This window comes from Octopus sinensis, linkage group LG5, assembly GCF_006345805.1.
Source record: "Octopus sinensis linkage group LG5, ASM634580v1, whole genome shotgun sequence".
Taxonomy (NCBI): Eukaryota; Metazoa; Mollusca; class Cephalopoda; order Octopoda; family Octopodidae; genus Octopus; species Octopus sinensis.
Window position 1 is genome coordinate 51,541,698 of NC_043001.1, and position 23,909 is coordinate 51,565,606.

At 37.8% G+C, this 23,909-nt stretch overlaps 1 protein-coding gene and 1 non-coding gene across 4 annotated transcripts in view; one reads left to right on the forward strand and one right to left on the reverse strand.

Moving 5' to 3' along the window:
- LOC115212411 (beta-1,3-galactosyl-O-glycosyl-glycoprotein beta-1,6-N-acetylglucosaminyltransferase) overlaps positions 1 to 23,909 on the forward strand; it is a 127,072-nt gene that overhangs the window by 34,186 nt on the left and 68,977 nt on the right. The window contains exon 1 of one of the 3 annotated variants that reach the window (XM_029781316.2): positions 20,014 to 20,110. The exons of the other annotated variants lie outside the window; for them this stretch is intronic. Within the exon in view, the coding sequence (XP_029637176.1) occupies positions 20,071 to 20,110 (40 nt within the window). The 5' untranslated portion in view covers positions 20,014 to 20,070. Of the gene's footprint in view, positions 1 to 20,013; positions 20,111 to 23,909 lie in introns of those variants that run through there. 3 annotated transcript variants of the gene reach the window in all.
- Positions 435 to 553, reverse strand: LOC115212484. The gene has a single exon (XR_003881757.1). It is a non-coding gene; the product is annotated as a 5S ribosomal RNA (ribosomal RNA).

The following is a 23,909-nucleotide window of genomic DNA, read 5'->3' on the forward strand; positions in this document are numbered from 1 at the left end:
TACCTTAAGCTAAGCCTGAAAGCAATGAAGTCATAACGAAATCATCCATAACTTGCAGTAAGCAACATTTATTAAAATAAAAGTATTCAGAACACAGAATAACATGTAACAAACACAATTTGCAAACATTTACATTCCCATATAACAGTTAAGAACACCACCATTATTGTATTACGCATGCGCGGAAGTGTTTGTTCGACTAGGTGCTGCTGGCTTAATTACGCACGACTCAAGTTAGAGAAGGGATGCGTATTATACACAAGGTTTAGGTTTTTCAGAAGTACAGCCCCCTAAAAATCCCCTGCGTATTATACTCAAGGGCGGACTATACTCGAAGATTTACGGTATATATATATATATATATATATATATTTCATTTCATCTAGTTTCAGCTCACGAGCTGTGGCCATGCTGGGGCACCGCCATTTTTTTAATGCTAACAGCACCTAGGTTTCCCAAGCGATCACCCATCTAAGTACTAACTAGGCTCGATGTTGCTTAACTTCGGTGATCGAAGGAGAACCGGTGCTTTGAACGTGATATGGCCGTAAGCCATATATATAGATAAATTTCCTCTATTTACATAATATTGAGGTATCTTTCTTTCTTTTGTTATCTTACCGTTTTTACCAATATATATATATATATATTTGTTCAAAATCATGAAATAGGATGGAGTAGGAGAAAGAGCAGTAAAAGTGAAGGGAGATGTGAGAAAATAGTAATTCAGTGAAGAAGAAGTAACGAGAGTAATAGCCATGACTGAGAGGGAGTGAAAGGAAGTAATAGGAATGAGAGAGAGAGAGAGGAAGTGGCAAAAGAGCGTCATGTACTTTCTATATGTTGTGTTTTTCTCCGTCAAAACATGAATGAGAAAGGAAGGGGTGATAGATGAATAAGGAAGGAAGGCATGAAAAAAAACAAAGAATCAGTGTTTCAACTCTGTGTGAGTATGTGTGTGTGTATGTAAAAGGGAGGTATATGAATGTTTGCGTGTGCGTGTGTGCGTGTGTGTGCATGTGTATGTGTGTGTGTATGTGTGCAATGGAAGTGGGATGGTGAATATTCAACGCTGAAAAGGAAAAACACCGTTTCAACTCTGTGTGAATATATGTGGGCGTGTACAAGGGAATTATGTGATTGCTTGTGTGTGTGAGCTAGTGCACTTTCCGTAACAAACGATGATCGATGTCACATCTCAAAAGACAACCACTAGATAACGTTGACTAGTGTATTGATTTGAATTACCATCGATATCCTATCCATTGTGTTACAAATAATTATTACAATCACACACATCTACACAAATATATACATAATACATATACAAACATAGGCGCAGGAGTGGCTGTGTGGTAAGTAGCTTGCTAACCAGCCACATCGTTCCGGGTTCAGTCCCACTGCGTGGCACCTTGGGCAAGTGTCTTCTGCTATAGCCCCGGGCCGACCAATGCCTTGTGAGTGGATTTGGTAGACGGAAACTGAAAGAAGCCTGTCGTATATATGTATATATATATATATATATGGTTAATCCAAACAAGAAAACACAAAAAACACAACAACGCGAGGACGTGGAACAAATATAGTATTATTGGACGCTCAGGAAGAAGGGAAGAAGGAGGGTTTAACGTTTCGAACGGAGCTCTTCGTCGGAAACATAGGAAGACAGAGGAAAAAAATCGCCAACGGTACACACGAGGTCACATTTGTGTCTGTCTTTGTCCCCCTAGCATTGCTTGACAACCGATGCTGGTGTGTTTACGTCCCCGTCACTTAGCGGTTCGGCAAAAGAGACCGACGGAATAAGTACTGGGCTTACAAAGAATAAGTCCCGGGGTCGATTTGCTCGACTAAAGGCGGTGCTCCAGCATGGCCGCAGTCAAATGACTGAAACAAGTAAAAGAGTAAAAGAGTAAAAACTCACTAGAGAAAATAATCATTACCTGAGTGTATCAAAAATATAAAACGACTGCGGTTGAAAAGTATAATATAAATACACATTTAACAGTTCATACACGTGCCTAATTTATTTATATTAAGAAATGTATGTAATAAATTTTGAATAGGGAGTTTTTACGATATCCACGATAAGTCACGGACTGCTTTTTGTGGCTTAGGTTGGTTTCAGTAATGGAGAGTGCAATTGAAAGGAAACGTCGCTTCGAAATAGTTGGTATTTACTTGCCACCACCCGTATTTAGTCACGGACAGCTTTATGTGGTCTTAAGTAGTACAAGAAGGAAGGAAAACTTAAAATTTCTTTTGAAGGAAACAAGCAGTCAAGGGATGCTAATTGCGGATAGATTTTTCATTAAAAAATTGGTAATAAGAGAGTGATTAAACTAAGAACTGCACGGGACCAGCTACTACTACTACTACTACTACTACTACTAATGATAATAATAATAATAATAATCATTATCATTATCATTATTATTATTATTATTATTATTATAAGGCTAATGTTCACCAAAAACGGTTCTGACCCTAAATGCAGATTCTGCGAGACATTTGACGAAACAATAGACCATTTCGTTTCGAGATGTTTTGTGCTGACACCAAACGAATACAAAAATCCCCACGACAGGGTAGCATACTGCTTACTAGTATGAACATCATCGTGAGCCAGTCGTTGCAGGTAAGAAATGTCACTATCCTCTCGGATTTTCCAGTCAACACTCGACCCGAAGAAAATTCTAACAGGATCCCACCTTCAAGGTCATGCGCTGTTCATCTTGATATGAGATCACCATTTCACGCACATATGGTTGTAATGTATGTGCCTGGTGTACCCTTATCAGACGAGTAGTCATGAAGAATATATTGGGCTTTGTATATTTGTGCTCCAAAGTGTCACTTTGAAGTCATGCGATGCTCTCTCATTCCATAATAATAGTAGTAATAATAATAATTATTATTATGAAATTCCGCCGAGGACGACTTTACCTTTCATCCTTTCGGGAGCGATAACTACTAATGATAATAATAATAATAATAATCATTATCATTATCATTATTATTATTATTATTATTATTATAAGGCTAATGTTCACCAAAAACGGTTCTGACCCTAAATGCAGATTCTGCGAGACATTTGACGAAACAATAGACCATTTCGTTTCGAGATGTTTTGTGCTGACACCAAACGAATACAAAAATCCCCACGACAGGGTAGCATACTGCTTACTAGTATGAACATCATCGTGAGCCAGTCGTTGCAGGTAAGAAATGTCACTATCCTCTCGGATTTTCCAGTCAACACTCGACCCGAAGAAAATTCTAACAGGATCCCACCTTCAAGGTCATGCGCTGTTCATCTTGATATGAGATCACCATTTCACGCACATATGGTTGTAATGTATGTGCCTGGTGTACCCTTATCAGACGAGTAGTCATGAAGAATATATTGGGCTTTGTATATTTGTGCTCCAAAGTGTCACTTTGAAGTCATGCGATGCTCTCTCATTCCATAATAATAGTAGTAATAATAATAATTATTATTATGAAATTCCGCCGAGGACGACTTTACCTTTCATCCTTTCGGGAGCGATAAATAATAATAATAATAATAATAATAATAATCATTATCATTATCATTATTATTATTATTATTATTATTATAAGGCTAATGTTCACCAAAAACGGTTCTGACCCTAAATGCAGATTCTGCGAGACATTTGACGAAACAATAGACCATTTCGTTTCGAGATGTTTTGTGCTGACACCAAACGAATACAAAAATCCCCACGACAGGGTAGCATACTGCTTACTAGTATGAACATCATCGTGAGCCAGTCGTTGCAGGTAAGAAATGTCACTATCCTCTCGGATTTTCCAGTCAACACTCGACCCGAAGAAAATTCTAACAGGATCCCACCTTCAAGGTCATGCGCTGTTCATCTTGATATGAGATCACCATTTCACGCACATATGGTTGTAATGTATGTGCCTGGTGTACCCTTATCAGACGAGTAGTCATGAAGAATATATTGGGCTTTGTATATTTGTGCTCCAAAGTGTCACTTTGAAGTCATGCGATGCTCTCTCATTCCATAATAATAGTAGTAATAATAATAATTATTATTATGAAATTCCGCCGAGGACGACTTTACCTTTCATCCTTTCGGGAGCGATAAATAATAATAATAATAATAATAATAATAATAATAATAATAATGAAACACTTGGGTCGATGAAACCGACTAGTCTCCTCCCTCATATTTTCTACCCTTAAGACAAACTTTGAAACTATTATTATTATTATTGTTTTTTTTCCTACTTTCTTCAAGTTTTCTTCCATTTCTCGACGAGTGTTTTCCGTACACCTAGAGCAGAGAAGCTTATTCTATTATTATTATCATTATTATTATTATTATTATTATTTTTATTATAGTATCTACAAGCAGAAGACGTCGATTTAGAGTTTGTAATTTTTATGGAAATTTGCTGGTTAGTTACAAAACTTTGTAATTTCCTAGGAAAATCCCGCTCTTCAGTGCGAGTGGACGACAGGGAAGTCATCTTGCATGTACATATGGATTGTGTGCGGCTAGCTGATAAGAGAGTGGAGTGCAAAACCTTGCAAACCTACCCAGATATTTCCAAATATTTGACAGGTAGCGACTGAATCTCTAAATTTATCTATATGAATATGGACAAACTACATCAGATCATTCATATCGTATCTAGACAGAGTATTCTATAGCCTAGTAGATTAGGATGAATTGTGTGGTCCATTTTAAAATCGTCAGCTATACAGACCACAAATGTGTGATCTGTATGATCGACCTAGATAAGTACCGAAGTGGGGTGACGATTACTGGGAAATGAATATCTCGCTCTCGGCACGCCAGGCTTTCAGAAACCGGATCAGAGAATTAGTTAAACGGCAAGATTGACTGTTCGAATAATTCTTCAATACGAAGCACGAAAGTTGCATTGTCAGAAATAATGCACATACTCTAAGACACGAAAACCCTCTGATGGACTCGAATGGCAGAGATGCAACTTGGCTACAAAGCTACAATTGGGAGATTATAATGGGCGCATATTAGTTGACCCCCGAGTAGATGCGTACAGCATTTCAGCAGCACTTTCATTCGACTCTTCAGGATGAATGACGGATCGAAACGTAGGATGGATTTCACTTCTTACCTCGACAGCCTGCTAGGACTCTCTACAAGAAAGCGGTGATATTGCGAAAATCCTATAACAACAGCGAATATACAGGAAGCAATGGTTGGTTGCACAGCAGGAATATCGCCTGGTTTGAATGGTCTCCACCTGTAACAATACTGATGATTCCTAAAATAAATGATTTTTGGAAGGCATAATAAATTTTAAAATTCTTTCAATAGGCCACATGATACTTTTTTTTATAAATATTAGAATAAGGAAAATGTCAAAGTCAGTCCTTGAGGTATTGAAATCGGCACGTAACTAAATTGAACAAGCCATTTTCTTTGACTAGTAATTATATTATTGACTAGTAATTATATATATTAGAATAAGGAAAATGTCAAAGTCAGTCCTTGAGGTATTGAAATCGGCACGTAACTAAATTGAACAAGCCATTTTCTTTGACTAGTAATTATATTATTGACTAGTAATTATATTATTGATCATAATAGAATTTGGACGACAAGCGCAGTATATGTTTTACGTGTTTTTATTTATTTATCTACTTTTTGCCATTCAATTATTGTTTAGCTTATTTTCAAATGTGTCAACCACTATTTTGTTCAGGAACTGAATCCTTGTCAAATCTGGGCCTGTTGCATTCCACTATTATTTATATTTGTATAATATCGATCTACAGATAGTCAAAGTCAATATACATGTCACATGTTCTCAAGAATTTGCGATAGTTTGTGCGACGATATACGAGTAAATCAAAATATATAATCTACAAAAATCAATGTAGTATTCGTTGTCTGGTTAAATATGAAGAATAAATAACGTTGGTATTTAGAAGTGATAAAGTACAACATTTGGTGGCAATGTGAGAAAGTTAGAGACAATTGGCGGTAAGTTGAATACACTAAAAAAATTATTGAGTCAAAAGAAGCTGCCCATAATTTAACTGCGTGAAGATCAACGTCCATACAGTCGAGCATGGAATAAAGGTTAAAAACTTCACAAAGTTTTGCCCTTGGAATGTGAGTGTATATGGTTACGATGGTGAAAGTGGGTTTCAGTTGTTGTTCAAAATGCAGCATTATTATTACTGTGCATTTAGTACGCCGGACAAAATATTAAGTTACAATTGGTCCGTCATTTTGTTCTGAATTTGAATTCCGCCGAGGTCGATTTTTGCCTCTTATTCTATCGGGCTCGATAAAATAAGTACCAGTTGACCAACGGAGTCAATGTAATCGACTAACTCTCTCGAACAAAATTTCAAGTTTTGTCTTTAGTAAAATAGATTATAATTATTGTGCATGGAACAAAATGTCTGGTAGGATTTAGTTACCATTCTATAGGTTACCAGCTCAAATCTTACCAAGGTCAGCTTTAACTTTCGCCCTTCCAGGGTCGATGAAGTAAAGTATCAATCAAATGCTGGCTCAATTTTAATCATCTAACTCCCTCACTGCAACTTTGTGGCCTAAAGCATGTGTTAGAATTATTTTATTTTTCCGAAGTGGTGGATAGAGTGAATCGTTAGTGCATCGGGCAAAATGGCATACAATATTTTTTCTTTGCGTCTACGTACTGAATTCAAATTCAGCCGAGATCAAATTTGCTTTCATCCGTCCAAAGTCGAAATAATATACCAGCCAAGTATCAGAGTGGATTTAATTGCTTAGCTCCTCCGCCACAAAATTTATTTCGTTGTATCAACATTAGAACAATTGTTGCATTCTTATGAGGATGTATGTATTTATTTCGAAGATAGGATCATCCTTGTTACCATTTACCTTTGTCTCCTAAGAGCTACTATTTTTCATATTTCCTTCTATGTGCTCATTCCTTTCACATTACACTTTTTCTTTATCCTTCTTCACATTTTTCTTTACTCTCCTCCATTTTTGTCTTCCTTTTTCTCTCAATCTTATTCTTCTACCGTTTCTTTTCCCTCAAATCATATTCATTTAACGCATTCTTTTACTTTTTTTCGAGTCCTTTCTCTTCCTTTTCCTCGTTTTCACATTCTTCGCCGTCTTCTATCTTGACTTTCAATTTCTTCCTCTTTTGCTTGTCTTCACTGTCACCATTTTACTTCTTGCTCTTTCCATTATTCTTTAAATTTATTCTGAAAAGTTATTTCTTTATTATATAAATCCTATTGACAGTTTCACCATTCATTAGATGTTTGCACTTACTTGTTTCTCGCGTTCCTTATATATCTTTTAATTACATTGTGTTAATTCCATTTAATTATGTGTAATTAAAAAAAATTAATATATCCCAATATATTGTATTATGTATTTTACCCTCAATTTTTATATAACTTTGTATATCCCGTCATATTTTCGTAACACTTTCGTAATGCCTTTTGTATCTATGAATGGGTTTCTGGTGGCAGTTGTTCCTGCGGTCGGTTAATTTTCTCCTTGTGTTGCAACAAGAGAAGTAATAACGAGAATGGAGAAAGATTTATACAGAGTCGGGAGAGAAGAGAAGACAGAAACAGAAATAGTGGAGTCAGTGAAAACAAATGGGAAGAAAATTTCGAGAGAGAGAGAAGGTCTATATTATTCTGCATTTGTGTGTTCAAATCGCAGGCACAGACTAAATGTTTAACATAATGAAAGAAAGTCATGAAGATCTATAAATTTATGCCTTCAGATATATCGAAAGATAAATTAAATTGAAATAACCCAAGGAAATAGTTGTGAATCTTACTCTTTTATCTTTTTACGTGTTCCAGACCAAAGGCTGTGGTCATGCTGGGGCACCCCCATTATTCGTTTCCTTTTCCTTTCTTGTTTTCTTTTCTTCTTTTTTGTCATTAGGCTTAAATGTTTTTCGATATTATGAGAGTAGACAGATACAGTCATCTGCAGAAGGGTAAGTAGATGTTCGAATATGTTGACTTGCTCCGTGGAATTTCTGCAGGTTCCGTGAGCTAATATTATCTGTTCAGTAGCTTAATTTCTATAGGATTATTTCTCTACAGAAACCTGCGTAACTTGGTGCACCACGAGTACGAGCAGTGATTTATCTTGGTTTTGTGTCCTCTGCTGCATTGAGTACTTAAGTGTGTGTACAGTATCTGTAGTGCTACATTCTGTATATTCTACTATGCTACATAGTTGTAACTCCTGGGATTTTAGTTTGCATATTATTTAATCATCCCGAAACCAAATATATTAGAGATGGCTTCTGTTTTCAATTCCTACATTCTGGTTATCTTTGTTCCTTTGGATTCTTCCATTTTTAGACATATATTATCGTCAAACGAGGACTAATATTTATATCTGGCGGAACCATTATTTTTGGTAGTAGTAAGGGAAAAGCAGCAAGCTGGTAGAAAAGTTAGCACACCGAAGAAATCGCTTAGCGGCTTTCGCCTGCCTTAACATTTTGTGTTCGAATTCTGCCGAGATCGACTTTATCTCTCATCCCTTCGAGATCGATAAAATATGTACCAGTTAAGTACTGGGGTCAATATAACCTTCCCTTTAAAACTTAAAACTATTAGCCTCGTGCCAAAATTTGAAACTATTATTGTTTGCAGCAAGGGTAAGTCGGCGGGCTTACAGAATCGTTAGCTCGCTAAACAAAATGCTTAGCGGCATTTCGTATGTCTTTACGTTCTGAGTACAGATTTCGCCGAGGTCGACTTCATCTTTCATCCTTTCAGGGTTGATAAAATAAGCACCAATTCAGCACTGGGATCGAGGTAATCGGTAAGCCCATTTCCTCAAAAGTTCAAGCCTTGTCCCTATAGTTATTAGCAACCAGAGCAGTAGATAGCAGAATCGCAAGAAAATAAAGTACAATGCCTTGTAGTATTTGTTCAGGTTCTTTCCGTCCAGGTTTCAAATCCATTCGAGGTCAACTTTACCTTTACCTTTCATCCCACCGAGGATGTGGGGATAAAATAAAGTACCAGTTAAGTAATAGGGGATTAGATGATGATAGAATCATCTGACCTCTCTTCAGAATTGCTGCTTTTGCATAAATTCGAAACGCATATTATTTTCAACAGAAGCAATGACTGACAGAATTGTTAATTGTCCATCACTTGGAATTCTTAGGTGAAAATCCTATCGAAGTAAACTCTGCGTATACAAGGAACAATTACCCCCATTGTTCAATCACATTATTGTATACAACTTTTTCGCTCGAAAATTACAGAGGAAATCCAACATCAAAAGAAACACAAGATTCAAAATCCACCTTATAATTTCTTTAACGTTTGCTTTTTAAATGCAAAAATGAATATTTAAACATTTTTTCTAATAGGCGTATCTTGCTTCCAAAATTTTGTTCACTTTAAGTGAATAATAATTTTTTTCTCACTTAATTGTGAGAATTGTTGTGTTTGGGGACGTATCTCGCTTCCAAAAATGTGTTCACTATTAGTGAATAGTTTTTTTCAAAAATTGTGAGAATTTAGAAGATACAACTTCCTTTAGCAATTTTTTGTGAAAGCTGTGTTCCAAGTTGTGCCGTTCCGGGTTCAAACTGGATTACAAAGTGAGCCTGGATTACCTAGTGGCCAGAAGACTTTTTGCTTGCCGTGTTTTTTTGAACTGTAGTCTGTTTTCTTTTCTTCTATGTTTTATTTGTGATTTTTTTTATATGGAACTGTTTTCTTTTTTTTTCTTCCTTCCTTTTTGTTAAAGACATTCTTTTAATTACTTTCTTTTTCTTCCTTCTTTTTAGAATTTTTATCGTGAACTATTTTTGGACTTTTTATTTAAAAAACAACATGGCAAAGAACAAGAACAATGTTTTGCAGTGGGAAATTGTACCACCCAAACAGTGGTTGAAATACTTCAAATAGAGGACTGTGGTGTTAAGGACCTACTCCAAGTCGCTCGACAACATCACCCTATTTGAAAAGAATGTCATCGAAAGGGAGCTGGCGGAGTATCTGCCAACTATTAAATTGATATCCAGTGGGGTCAAATATGCAACGGTGTGGTTGCTGTTTGATGCCCTCGAGGAGGCTCACAAATTTGTGAGCAGGCCCTTGGAGGGCAGAGAGATCTTGTTTCTTCCCAGGTATTATGGGAGGAAGTTGACGAGGGCTCGGCTCTGTTGTTTGTCACAGGGAATAGAACCCGAGTGGATAGAGGATACTATCCACCGGGGTCTGGGTGGCAGAGGATCCATGCTCCTGAATGTAATAATTTTTCCTGCGGCTGATTGAATAGGGTCGAAAGCGGTTTTGACCCTGTGGACCCAGTCAGCCAAAAATCTGGTATTGCCGGATTTCTTGAAAATGGCCGGTTCTAGGTATCCAGTGATTATTAAGGGACGCCCCCCCCCCAAGTGTCACCTGTGACTGGAACCAGTTCACATTAAAAAGATCTGTTCCCAGGACCAAGATAAAGTCCTGGAGCAGTTATTAAAACTCGCGCTCCCCGCTCTCCCATTGGAGGGAGAGATGGAGGCAGTCGAGGAGGTGGAGTGAATAGTTTTTCTTACTAAGGAGGCTCGCAAATTTGCAAGCCAGCCCTTGGAAGGCAGAGAGATTTTGTTTCTTCCCACGTATTGCGTGAGGAAATTGACGAGGGCTTGGGCCTGTGGTTTGCCACCCGGAATAGATCCTGAGTGGATAGAAGATACTATCCGCCGGGGTCTGGGTGGCAGCGGAAAGCGGTTTTGACCCTATGGACCCGATCAGCCAAAAATCTAGTATTTCCAGATTTTTTGAGAATGGCCGGTTCTAGGTATCCAGTGACTGTTGAGGGACGCCCCTCCCCCCAAGTGTCACCTGTGCCTGGAACCGGGCCACATTAAAAAGAACTGTCCCCAGGGCCAATGTAAGATCATAGAGCAGTTAATAAAAGTAGCGCTCCCCGCTCCCCCATTAGAGGGAGAGATGGAGGCAGTCGAGGAGGTGGAGTGAACATATTTTCTCACTTGTGAGAATTGTTGTTTGGGCACATATCTCACTTCCAAAATTTGTTCACTTTTAGTGAATAATGTTTTTCAAAAATTGTGAGAATTCAATGAAGATATAACAACTTTTACCAATTTTTGTGGAAGCTGTGTTCCAAGTTGTGGCGTTCGGGTTCAAATTGGATTACAAAGTAGGCCAGAATTACTTAGTGGCCAGCAAATTTTTTTGCTTGCTGTGTTTTTTTTTAACTGTAGTCTGTTTTCTTTTCTTCTTGTATCTTTTGTTTATGACTTTCTTTTATTAAGATGTTTTCTTTTTTCTTCCATCCTTTTGTTGAGACTTTCTTTTGATTTCATTCTTTTTCTTCGCTTTTTTTAAAAAATTTTATCGTGAACTAGTTTTGGACATTTTATTTTAAAAACAACATGGCAAAGAACAAGAACAATGTTTTGCAGTGGTTGAAAGACTTCAAAGAGAGGACTATGGTGTTAAGAACCTACTCCAAGTCGCTCGACAACATCACCCTATTTGAAAAGAATGTCATCGAAAGGGAGCTGGCAGAGTATCTGCCAACTAGTAAATTGATATCCAGTGGGGTCAAATATGCAACGGTGTGGTTGCTGTTTGATGCCCTCGGGGAGGTTCGCAAATTTGCGAGCAGGCCCTTGGAGGGCAGAGAGATTTTGTTTCTTCCCAGGTATTATGGGAGGAAGTTGACGAGGGCTTGGCTCTATAGCTGGCCACGCGGAATAGAACCCGAGCGGGTAGGGGATACTATCCACCGGGGTCTGGGTGGCAGAGGATCCAAGATTCTGAATGTAATAATTTTTCCTGCGGCTGATTGGGTAGGGTCGAAAGCGGTTTTGACCCTGTGGACCCAGTCAGCCAAAAATCTGGTATTGCCGGATTTCTTGAAAATGGCCGGTTCTAGGTATCCAGTGATTATTGAGGGACGCCCCCCAAGTTTCACCTGTGACTGGAACCAGTTCACATTAACAAGATCTGTTCCCAGGACCAAGGTAAAGTCCTGGAGCAGTTATTAAAAGTCGCGCTCCCGCTCTCTCATTGGAGGGAGAGATGGAAGCAGTCGAGGAGGTGGAGTGAATAGTTTTTCTTACTAAGGAGGCTCGCAAATTTGCAAGCCAGCCCTTGGAAGGCAGAGAGATTTTGTTTCTTCCCACGTATTGTGTGAGGAAGTTGACGAGTGTTTGGGCTCTGTAGCTTGCCACGCGGAATAGAACCCGAGTGAGTAGAGGATACTATCCACTGGGGTCTGGGTGGCAGCGGAGCCAAGCTCATCAATGTAAAAATATTGCCTGCGGCTGATTGGGTAGGATCGAAAGCGGTTTTGACCTTGTGGACCCAGTCAGCCAAAAATCTGGTATTGCCGGATTTCTCGAAACTTATTATTGAGGGACGCCCCCAAGTGTCACCTGTGACCGGAACCAGGCCACATTAAAAAGAACTGTCCCCAGGACCAAGGTAAAGTCCTGGAGCAGTTATTAAAAGTCGCGCTCCCCGCTCTCCCATTGGAGGGAGAGATGGAGGCAGTTGGGGAGGTGGAGACCTCCTCGAAAAAGGGAAAAAAGTGAAAGGTGGGCAACAATGGTTGCCCACCTGAGGACCATAAGGCTGTCGGATAAAGTGGAGGTACCACACTCTCCCGTTGCACAAGGGAAAAACGAAGGAGAAAGAAGAACGAGACATTGCCCGCGGTTGATGGTGCACTGCCGGCATGTCCTGAGGACTCGTCGGTGGAATTTGTGCCACCGACTGTGGAAGTTGTAAAAAAGAAAAACGGTACAGTGCCGGTAGTTAATACACTACCGGCGTGTTCCGAAGCCTCACCAGTGGGAATTGTGCCACCGATGGAGGTAACTGTGACCCTTCTAGGAGCGATGAAGGGTGATTTTGTCCTCTTCTTCCACAGAGGAGGGGCAATTCAGACCTGCTTAAGGAAGATAGTGGTCTGGAGGGAATTGACCTTGCCCTGGATTGAAGACCCTGGGTGACTGCAGAGATCATAACGGAAGTTGAGATGTTCAGGGTAATGGACTCCTTCCCGAAGGATCTTTATAGGTTCTCCTTCTGGGGCCCCGACCAGGAACTGCAGGATTGCCTGCAGGAGACATATGGCCTGGTCGGCGAGGAAGGATAAGTGTTATTGTTTGTAAGAGGCTCAGCGCCTCAGTTTGGAAACAAGATGTGATGCTCATTAACTCGTTTTCGTAATTTTTACTGTTTAAAAGAAAAAAAAGAACAATGTTTTAGAGAAGTAGGGATCGGCGGGTGTCCTCTGCCATCCCCTATTAATATCATCTTGTTCATCATTCATCTCATCTCATTAATGTCTTGTCCAGCCCGCAGCTTCTCTGTGTAAAGCCTTTATGGCTAATTTATGAAATAAAGAAGCTTGCTTCCAACCTTATGGTTCCAGATTCTGTCCCATTGCGTGGTATCTTGAGCAAGTGTCTTCTACTATAGCCTCGGGTCGACCAAAGCCTTGTGAGTGGATTTGGTAGACGGAAACTGAAAGAAATCCGCCGTATATTTACATGTGTATATATATATATATATATGTGTGTGTGTGTGTGTGTTGTGTGTGTGTGTGTGTGTGTGTGTGTGTGTGTGTGTCCTCATTACCACTTGGCAACAAAGTATTGATATGTTTACGGCCCCATAACGTAGCTGTTTGGTAAAAGATGCCGATAGAATAAGAGCTAAGCTTTTAAGAAAAAGTCCTGGGATCGACTTGTTTGACTAAGACTCTTCAAGGCGGTGCTCCAGCATGGCTGAGGTCAAATTACTGAAACAAATAAAAGAATATCTAGTAGCTGTTTATTCGAGATGTGAAGGCGCGTGACCTTGTAGTTAGGGTGTCGCACTCACGTTTTTTAGATCAAGGCTTCGATTCCCGGACCAGCTGCTGCATAGTACTCTTGAACGAAACACTCCATTTCATGATGCTCTGCGATTATTTCGACATCGGACGTGTGAAACACTTGTGCACTTGCACACGCTATGTCAATTTGATGGAAGAGTAAGCTAATGTACGGAACATGCAGTTGATCGCTATAAACAAATCATTTGGGTAGGTTGTTCAGTAAAAATTGAACGCTCATTCACTCATACGTCGTCTTCGACGGGAGATTCCATCATATTGTATGCATCTTTTAATAATAACTCCATTAAACTTAGCTGCGAGGTACGTGTCAAAATTGATTACTTTCTCATTAATTATTAGATAAAATGTTGAAGAGGATATGAATTTGACATTTTTCCCAAGCGAGAAGATTTTGGTTGTTAGTCGAAACCATGTTATTATTGCAGAACTGCGGTAGCTTATTTTCTCTTTACTGTGCCCATATTACAGAGCATAAGTTTTAACTATTGTTTTGTAAGACGTAGCTTAGTAAAACAGCAGAAATTAGCGAAAACTTATAATGTTGTGCGTTAACAATAAGCAATGAAATAAGACATGCGAAGGTGGTGTGCTGGCAGAAAAGTTAGCACGCCGGACAAAATCCTTAGCAACATTCTTTCGAGTTTTACGTTATGCTCTCAAATTCTGCCGTGGTCGACTTTGCTTTTCATCCTTTAGGATAAAATAAGTACAAGTCAAATGCCAGGGTCGATGTAATCGTCTTCTGTCTCCCTACAAAACTACTGGACCTTTGCCAAAATCTGAGACCATTATATAGATATACGTTAGAGCGGCGAGCTTCAAGAATTGTTAGCATACAGGATATTTCTTCCGGCTTTACGTTCTGTGATGTAATTCCATCGAGATCGATGCATTTAACTAGAACCCTTCCATAAAATTGCAGATCTTGTACCTATGGTACAAAGTATTATATAGATATGCACCAATGCTTTCGATAGAAACAACGCATGAGTTCTATATTCGTTTGTAATATATTGAAATATCAGATTTAGGTTACAACATTATATAAATAGCAGCTTTTGATTGCGCGAACATTTTGGTAGCTTTTTTTTCTCTTAGTATGGAATAAGCCAAACCTATTTATTAGTTGGCAATCATTTTCACGACAGTAAAGGAAACGAAATGTCAAAACATTGTCACACACATATTTATATATTATTCATAACAGATTGTACAAATATCAGATTTTCAACTGAAACACTGTAAATAATTCATTATGACAACGTGTTCATAATATACAAATATAATATAAACAATTGCAGCGTGGAAAGTGTTTATGAACCATTTAACAAATACACAAAAACCGTTAGATTCACTTTAACATTTAAATTTAATTTGTCAAAATATTTTCGTCGCTTTGAAACCGCGACCTGCTCACTAACAAAATTCTGTGCGACGAAAATATTTTGACAAATTAAATTTAAATGTTCAAGTGAATCTAACAGTTTTTGTGTGTTTCTTAAATGGCTTATATACACCTTCCACGCTGCAATTGTTCTCTTTCCAGCACACGATCTCAGATCAGGTCACTTGCTATGCAAGTACATACCCGTAAATATAATATATATATGTACATATTCATGGAATTTTTAGGGGTATAAGTGGTTGGTAAACTGTATGGGAGAATTCTGATTGTAAGGGTGAGGAACCAAACAGAGAATGTACTAAGGGAGGAGCAATACTGTTTTAGGAATGGAAGGGCGTGTGCAGATCAGATATTCGTTGTAAAGCAGATGTGTGAGAAGGTTTTGGCAAAAGACAGGGATGTATATAGGGCCTTTATGGACCTGGAGAAGACATATGACTGTGTGGACAGAGATGCAATGTGGCAGGTGTTGCGGTTGTATGGAATATATGGTAAATTGATGAGAGCTGTACAGAGTTTCTATAGAGAAAGTAGGGCGTGCGTTACGGTGAGTGGTGAAGCAAGTGAGCGGTTTGGTATGAAGGTGTGCTTGAGACAGGGTTGTTTGATGTCTCCGCGGCGTTTTAATTTATATATGGATGGTGTGGTGAAAGAGGTGAATGCTAGAACGTATAGTATGGGAGTTCAAATGGTGGGGGAAAATGGTGAGAAATGGCAGGTATGTCAGTTGTTGTTGACTGATGATACAGCACTGGTGACGGATTCAGAAGAGCAACTGAGGAGGCTGGTGGTAGTTTAGAAGCGTGTGAAGGAGGAAACTGAAAGTGAATTAGCTAAGAGTAAGGTGATGAGATGTTCGAGAGATAGAATGGCTGGTAGGATGAATGTGAGTATAAATGGTGAGATGTTTTCAAGTATTTGGGATCGCATGTGGCGGCGGATAGGGGGTGATGGCTGAGGAAGTGGGATATAGTGAGAGAAGGGAATAAGATACTTGGAGTTGTGAAAGGTATGCTGATAGATAAAAAGTTGAGTATGAAAGCGAAAACAGGTGTGTATGAGGACGTGATTGTGTTGACAATGTTATATGGTGCAGAGTCGTGAGGTCTCAGAGAGGCAGAAAGGAGGTGACTACATGTTTGAGATGAAATTTGTGAGGGCTATGGTTGCTGTGACACGGATGGATGGGATGAGGAATGAGGAAGTGTGAAGATGAGCGGGAATAAGGGAAAATCCATGTACCAGAATGGATAGACGAATGTTGAGGTGGTTTGGCTACATGGAGAGGATGGATGAGAAGCGGATAGTAAGGAGGGTGATGAAGGCAGAAGGGGTAGGCAGCAGAACCAGAGGCAGACCTCAGTTTGTGTGGATGGATGGAGTGAGGAAAGCTTTGGCAGTGAAAGGTGTTGGAGTGTGTGAAACGAGAGTTTATAAATGATAGGAAAGCTTGGAGAGAGTTGCTGGACGGATGAGAGAATTGATGTTGCACAAATGGGTACGGAACCAGCATGATGCGGCAGGAGTAAACCAACATATGCTGTCGGGCCCCACTGCTGATTTTGGGGGTTGCTTTCTATGGCTTGACCCGAGCATAGGACGAGGTTCACCTCTTTCAGCTGGGAAATGAATGGAATGACTGGTGTGTGTCTTGTTGTCGTTAAACACTCCTATGGGGAATTAGGCCTTGGTATATATATATATATATATATATATATATATATATATATATATATATATATATGCATATGTATGTATGCATATGTATATATATGTATGTATGCATATATATGCCTGTATATGTATGTATATATATGTATATATAAATGTATGAATGTAAGTATGTATATATATGTATGTATATATGTGTGTAGAGTCGTGGTTAGGGTATCAGCATCATGATCGTAAGACTGTGGTTTCGATTCCTGGACCGGGCGACGCGTTGTGTTCTTGCGCAAAACACTTCACGTTGCTCCAGTTCACTCAGCTGCCAAAAATGAGTAACTCTGCGATGGACTGGCGTCCCGTCCAAGTGGGAAACACATGCGCCATAGAAACCGGGAAACTGGGCCCATGAACCTGGCTAGGCTTTAAAAAGGGCGCATTTATTTTTTATGTATATGTTATATATATATATTATATTATATATATATATATATATTATTTTTTATGTATATATATATATATATATATATATATATAAAGGAAATGAAGAAAATGCTGACAAAATAATTTAAGTAAGGGAGAGTGTATTTAATTAGGTGAAAGTTCTTTTTACCGGTTGCGCATTTGTTATGCTTATCAAAAGATATTTTTTAAAGAGAGATAGAGTTCCTTTCTGATAGATTTTTTTCTCTTATCTGACTTTATGTTGGGTTTGCTGTCTCTTATATGTGAAAAAAGAGGCTCCAGAGTTGTTTAAGATTTGCTTGATTTCGCGCCTAAAATTTCTTGTGGACAATGGTCAATACAATTTTGATTGGTCATTATAAAGGGGTCACGTGAATGTTTGAATGGAAGTTGGTGTTGGGGTAAGAAAATAGGCTCCAGAGATGTTAAAATTTGGCTAGTGTCGCGCCTAAAATTTCTTATTGATCATAATTTTCTGTTGATTGTAGTGTTCCACAACCTAGGAATAGAAGCTATCCAATTCTGGCTGGATAATTACTCCAACGAACTCCCACACCGCATCAAAAAGGAATTTATTTTAGAAGGACTCAAATTCATCTTAGAGAATGATTTCTTTTGAGAATACTATATGCACCAATTATAACTGCATGGTATGTAGGATTAGCCCTGGCATTAACTGTAGAACTAGAAATGTAGTTTACAGCATAAGATGCATAGAAGGTGCTTGTAAAGACATGAACATGACATACATATGGGAAACATCTAGGAGCATTGCGGAACGACTAAATGAACATCTGAGACAATATGACGACAAAAAAAAAAATAGTCCTCCAAACTCTGCCAATATGCCAAAGACGAACATGGAGGCAACCTGGGTCAACTTGACATCCGCATCTTATCCGAGCACACAAAAAACACAACACTCAGAGAAATACGAGAGTACGCACTTATAACTGAAACTTCCCCAATACTAAATAGGAAATATACATAGTAGATATTATAGCCCCATACCTACAGTTTACACAGGTAGAGTAGAATAGTTAGTGGGCTGTTATGTAGACAGATGTATGTATGTGTGCGTGGGGTGTATGTATATATGTGTATATGCACATGTATGTAAGCGTATGGATATGAAAATAAACAGATCAGCATGCAGACGGGTAGGTACATAGGTTATATGAACAGACAAGCACACATACGCAGATGGAGACTGAAACAAATGACCATACACACACGCACACACACACACACACACACATGACCATATATTCACACAAGGACACATATGGAGACACGTGTCCGCACATATGGAGATGCACATCCATACATACGAACACGGTACATATTTGCAAAACACACACACACACACACACACACACACACACACACACACACACACACTCAGACACGCACACACAAGGAGACAGTGGTGCATACATATACAAACATGCACACACACACACACATACATAAAACACACACAAACACCGGACACGCAAACTCATGAATATGCAGAATACATACAGATGCACACACATACATACATATATATGCATACACACACATATATACATGCACACACATACATACATACATACGTACATACATACATACATACATACATACATATATACATACATACATACATACATACATACATACATACATACATACATACATGCATGCATAGGTACACACACACACACACACACACATTGACCTACACACATGCGCACAAACAAAAAGGAACGTAGTGTAACTAATGGACAGAGTCAAAACTATTGAAAAACTTGCAAGACGCAACGAAAATTTTAGGAAAACAAGAAACAAGAGGAAATTTTACCGGTGAGTGCGTTAAATTACAAGGCACAAAAAGAAAATGAACCTACCACACACACACACATTTATATATATATGCTATTTGTATATATATATATACATATATATATATATATATATATATATATATATTATATATATATATATATACATACATACATATATACATACATACATATATATATAATATATAAATATATGTATATATATATATGTGCGTGTGTGTGTGTATATATATGTATGTGTGTGTGTGGTGTGTACAACGTTTACTATGGGTATATCGTTAAAACATCATTCGCTTCAGTGGCAACTACAAAAGAAATAAATACTTGTATAGACTACTACTACTACTACTACTACTACCACTACTACTACCACTACTACTACTACCACTACTACCACCACTACTACTACTACTACTACCACTACTACTACTACTACTACTACCACCACCACCATCACCACCACTACTACTACTACTACTACTACAACTACTACTACTACTACTACTACTACTACTACTACTATACTACTACTACTACCACCACTGCTGCTGCTGATTCTGCTATTTGCATTGTTATACTGCTGCTGGTGTTGCTGTCAACTATGGGAATACTGTGTGTGTATATATGTGCACGTAAACTTATGCATGTATACTATAGATATATAGATAGATAGATAGATAGATAGATAGATAGATAGTGTATATGTAAAGGCGTATTATTTATATACAAATGAATGTATGAATGACATTACAATTAGTGAGGCATGATGACAATAGCGACGGGGGAAAAAAGTTCTGCAAATGGTATGTTTATTATGTTTTGTTGCTATTTTATCTTTTATTTTGTTATGTGTCTCAGTAACTGGACTGCGGCCATGCTGGGGCACACCACCTTGCAGGGTTTAGTCGAACAAATCGATCCCAGTACCTTTTATTTATTTTTTTTAAAGTCTGGTACATATTCTGTCGGATACCTGTTACCGAAATATCTATTATTTCCATTCATGTTTGCCGTTAAAGTAGTTTTGCGCAGCCTCTGGCTGCCTCTGATCGAGCAAATTTTTCATTAAAGTTCACCATTCCATCCGAACATCACACATATAATATCTAATATGCTTCATCTAACGCAGTGGGGTTCTCAACTGGGGTCCGTATGGTCCTACGGGATACATAACATATTTTGTTGTTAATATTTTGTGTAATGAGTCGGTTATATTTCTATAATACACAGCATATTTAAACATTTTTTATATAATTCCTAATAATATTTAATCATAAAAATATAATAGGAGCTTTTAGATATTGAATGGCTTTGGTGGGTTCCCCTATCCCCACCAGAATTAAAGGAGTCCATAGGTAAAAAATGGTCGAGAACCACTGATCTGATTTCTATTTCAATAAATTTTGCTTTTACTTTTATAGATCTGACTTCTATTTCTAGCGGGTTAATAACTACGTAGAGGCACTGTGGTTTATTAACGCTGATATTAAGTAGTTACTGTTGTTGTTTATTGTTGATATGTATTACTGTTGTTCAACCCCGAAGTCTGAACTCATTGAGAGATTCTATGATCTAAGAAAGCACTCGATTCATGACCATCCAGTCCTTTAAGGGTTTGAAGTATTACAGTACACAATGGAGTTAGCCCTCATTAATACGTTACTACTGTCGTTGCTGTAGTTAACAGGACAGTTGTATTGATACTTTTACTGCAATAATATATTCTAGTATCATTATTGTTTTACAGTTCTTCTTTATCTAATTCCGGTGCACTTATGTATGTAAGGGAAAACCTTCAAATAAGACAGACAGACAGATAGACAGACACACAGACACAGACACACGCACACACTTTAATAATCATATCCCTTGATTTGAAGCCTTTTACCAATATAGATAGATATGTGTGTGCATTTATGGTCTGTATGTATGTATGTATATATATATATATATAATATATATATATATATATATATATATTATATATATAATATATATATATATACTTATATATACATACATATATATACATATATGTATATGTGTATATATATATATGTATATATATATATATATATATATATATATAACTATTATATACTTATATATACATACATTATAACATATATGTAATATATATATATATATATATATATATATATATATATATATATATATATATATATACATATACACATAAACACACACACATATATAAGAAGGTGTGTGACTGCCTGTCTTAATGTGTGCATTACTAAAACTCGAGAACTACCCACCGATTTCATTCAAATTTGCACATGCCCTGATTAGCGTCCATGCAGAGTAATGAGCCAAAACAATTTATTCAGTTTCTTGATTATGCAAGCCCGGAGCAATCTCTCATCTCTTACACTATTTCAGTGTCACGTGTCAAAAGTGCAACAATAACATCTCAATTGTAATGTGAGATGATACTTTCAGTTTAATACTGTCACTATTAATACTGAAAATATTATCACACACGCACACACGCGTATATATATATATTATGTATATATATATATATATATATATATAATATATATATATATATTATATATATATATATATAGAAGATTTGCACCATAATATCAGACACAAACACCCGACACACACCTCTCTCCAGGAACTTAGAACCCCACACTCACAAATAGAAACTATCCACACCCCTAATAGACAGTGCAATCCAACGGGTACTTAAATTAAGTATAGAAGACCTGAGACAAACAAAACCAAAAAAGAAAGAACAATTAAAAACCCTTCCCTACATCTCTACACACACCCACTCAACAATGAGGCCTTCATCACCATAACTACAAGCACAGCCCTACTAAAGGAGACCCAAAGATGAACCGGATCCTCGAAACACACACCATCATTAAAAGTAAACGGCAACCAAAATCCTTGAAAAGGATTTTAACCAAGCTACACTGCACTCAACATCAACCACAAAACCAGCAGTTAGAAAATGTGGAAGGCCCAACTGCGGAATCTGTGTCATCTTGAAAGAAGGATCAAAATTTATACTGGAACAAGGCCACCAGTTCACCATTAGAACAAACTTCACCTGCGCATCAGAAACTTAATTTACGTAATAACATGCGCAGGCTGCAATAGGCAGTATATAGGCCATACAAAAAATAGCTTACGTAACAGGATGGCGGTGCATAAATCACAAATTAGAACCCTGATTACCGCAAAATACCGGTCAGCGGACACATAGATAGATGTGCTGGAAATGTAAATCCGAAATTTAACAACTAACCCGCTCTATAAATTCAGTGACAACGCAAACCTTCACACAACGCCAAAATAAAGAACTATATTTCATAAAAAAATTTAGACCAAGTTTAAACAACCCCTGGGCCAGGAATACTAAACAAAGATAAGTCCTCCGAAAAGGAGAAGCAAAATTCCACCACGGCCGCTACTTCAAACAGACACTCACTCTGACGGAAATATGCCTTAGTAAAAAAGGGAAAAAAATTATTTCGTGCAAATCTGACCCTGATACATACGATACAGCTAAGGTCAGACCCGATTCTGATTGGTCAACAAGTTGATGACGTCTAGCTCTACTAGAATGGACAGGATACAAACAGGGGACAGTCATTAGTCAGAATATTGATGACGTCCTTTTCTGCTTGACTAGTCACCTAACAAGTACAGACAGGGGGCAGATCTAATGTAGCTATAAGTCGTGATTGGGCAGAATCTGGATGACGTCCCGTTCTGCTTGACTAACGAAGCGACTGGTCTAAACAGGAAACAAACAAGAGGCAGTTATAATGCAGCGATTGGTCAAAATAATGATGACGTCCCGTTCTACTTGACTAACGAAGCGACTGGTCAAAACAGGAAACAAACAAGAGACAGTTATAATGCAGCGATTGGTCAAAATAATGATGACGTCCCGTTCTACTTGACTAAAGCCACCTAACGAAACGATCGGTCAAAACGTTGATGACGTCACGCTACGCTGGATTGACCACCTAACAGGCATTATAAAACCGAGCACTTCACAAAAACTCACTAGAACCAACCCAGCGAACATCCACCATGGTCATCACATTTGCTTAAGGTAAAAATGAATTCCTCGCTCTTTTTCGGAAACATCAATCTTCTGTATTGACCCGCTTCCACCACCACTTTGATCTGTTTTTTGTATTGGATACGTATCGCCACCGTGGGCCACTGCATCGAACACTTTGAACATATACTTCAAACTATATATCAACTATACATGAACTATATATCAACTATACATGAACTCTAAGATGTCTGACTCCGTTGTGTATTGTAAATGAATTTCTTGTGTTTGACGGCATGAGCTGTGTTTTTTTTTATATATAACTTTTTTTGATAAGGTTCATTTCAGGAACTGAAACATGTTATAATGTATATATAAAAATTAAAAATTGTATATAATAGAGCAGCATTTTCGAACTTTTTTTCATTTTTTATAAAATATATATATATATTATATATATATATATATATATATATATAATATATATGTCTATATATAGATATATAAGCATACATGCATATGTATAGATGCATATGTAAAGATGTATACATATA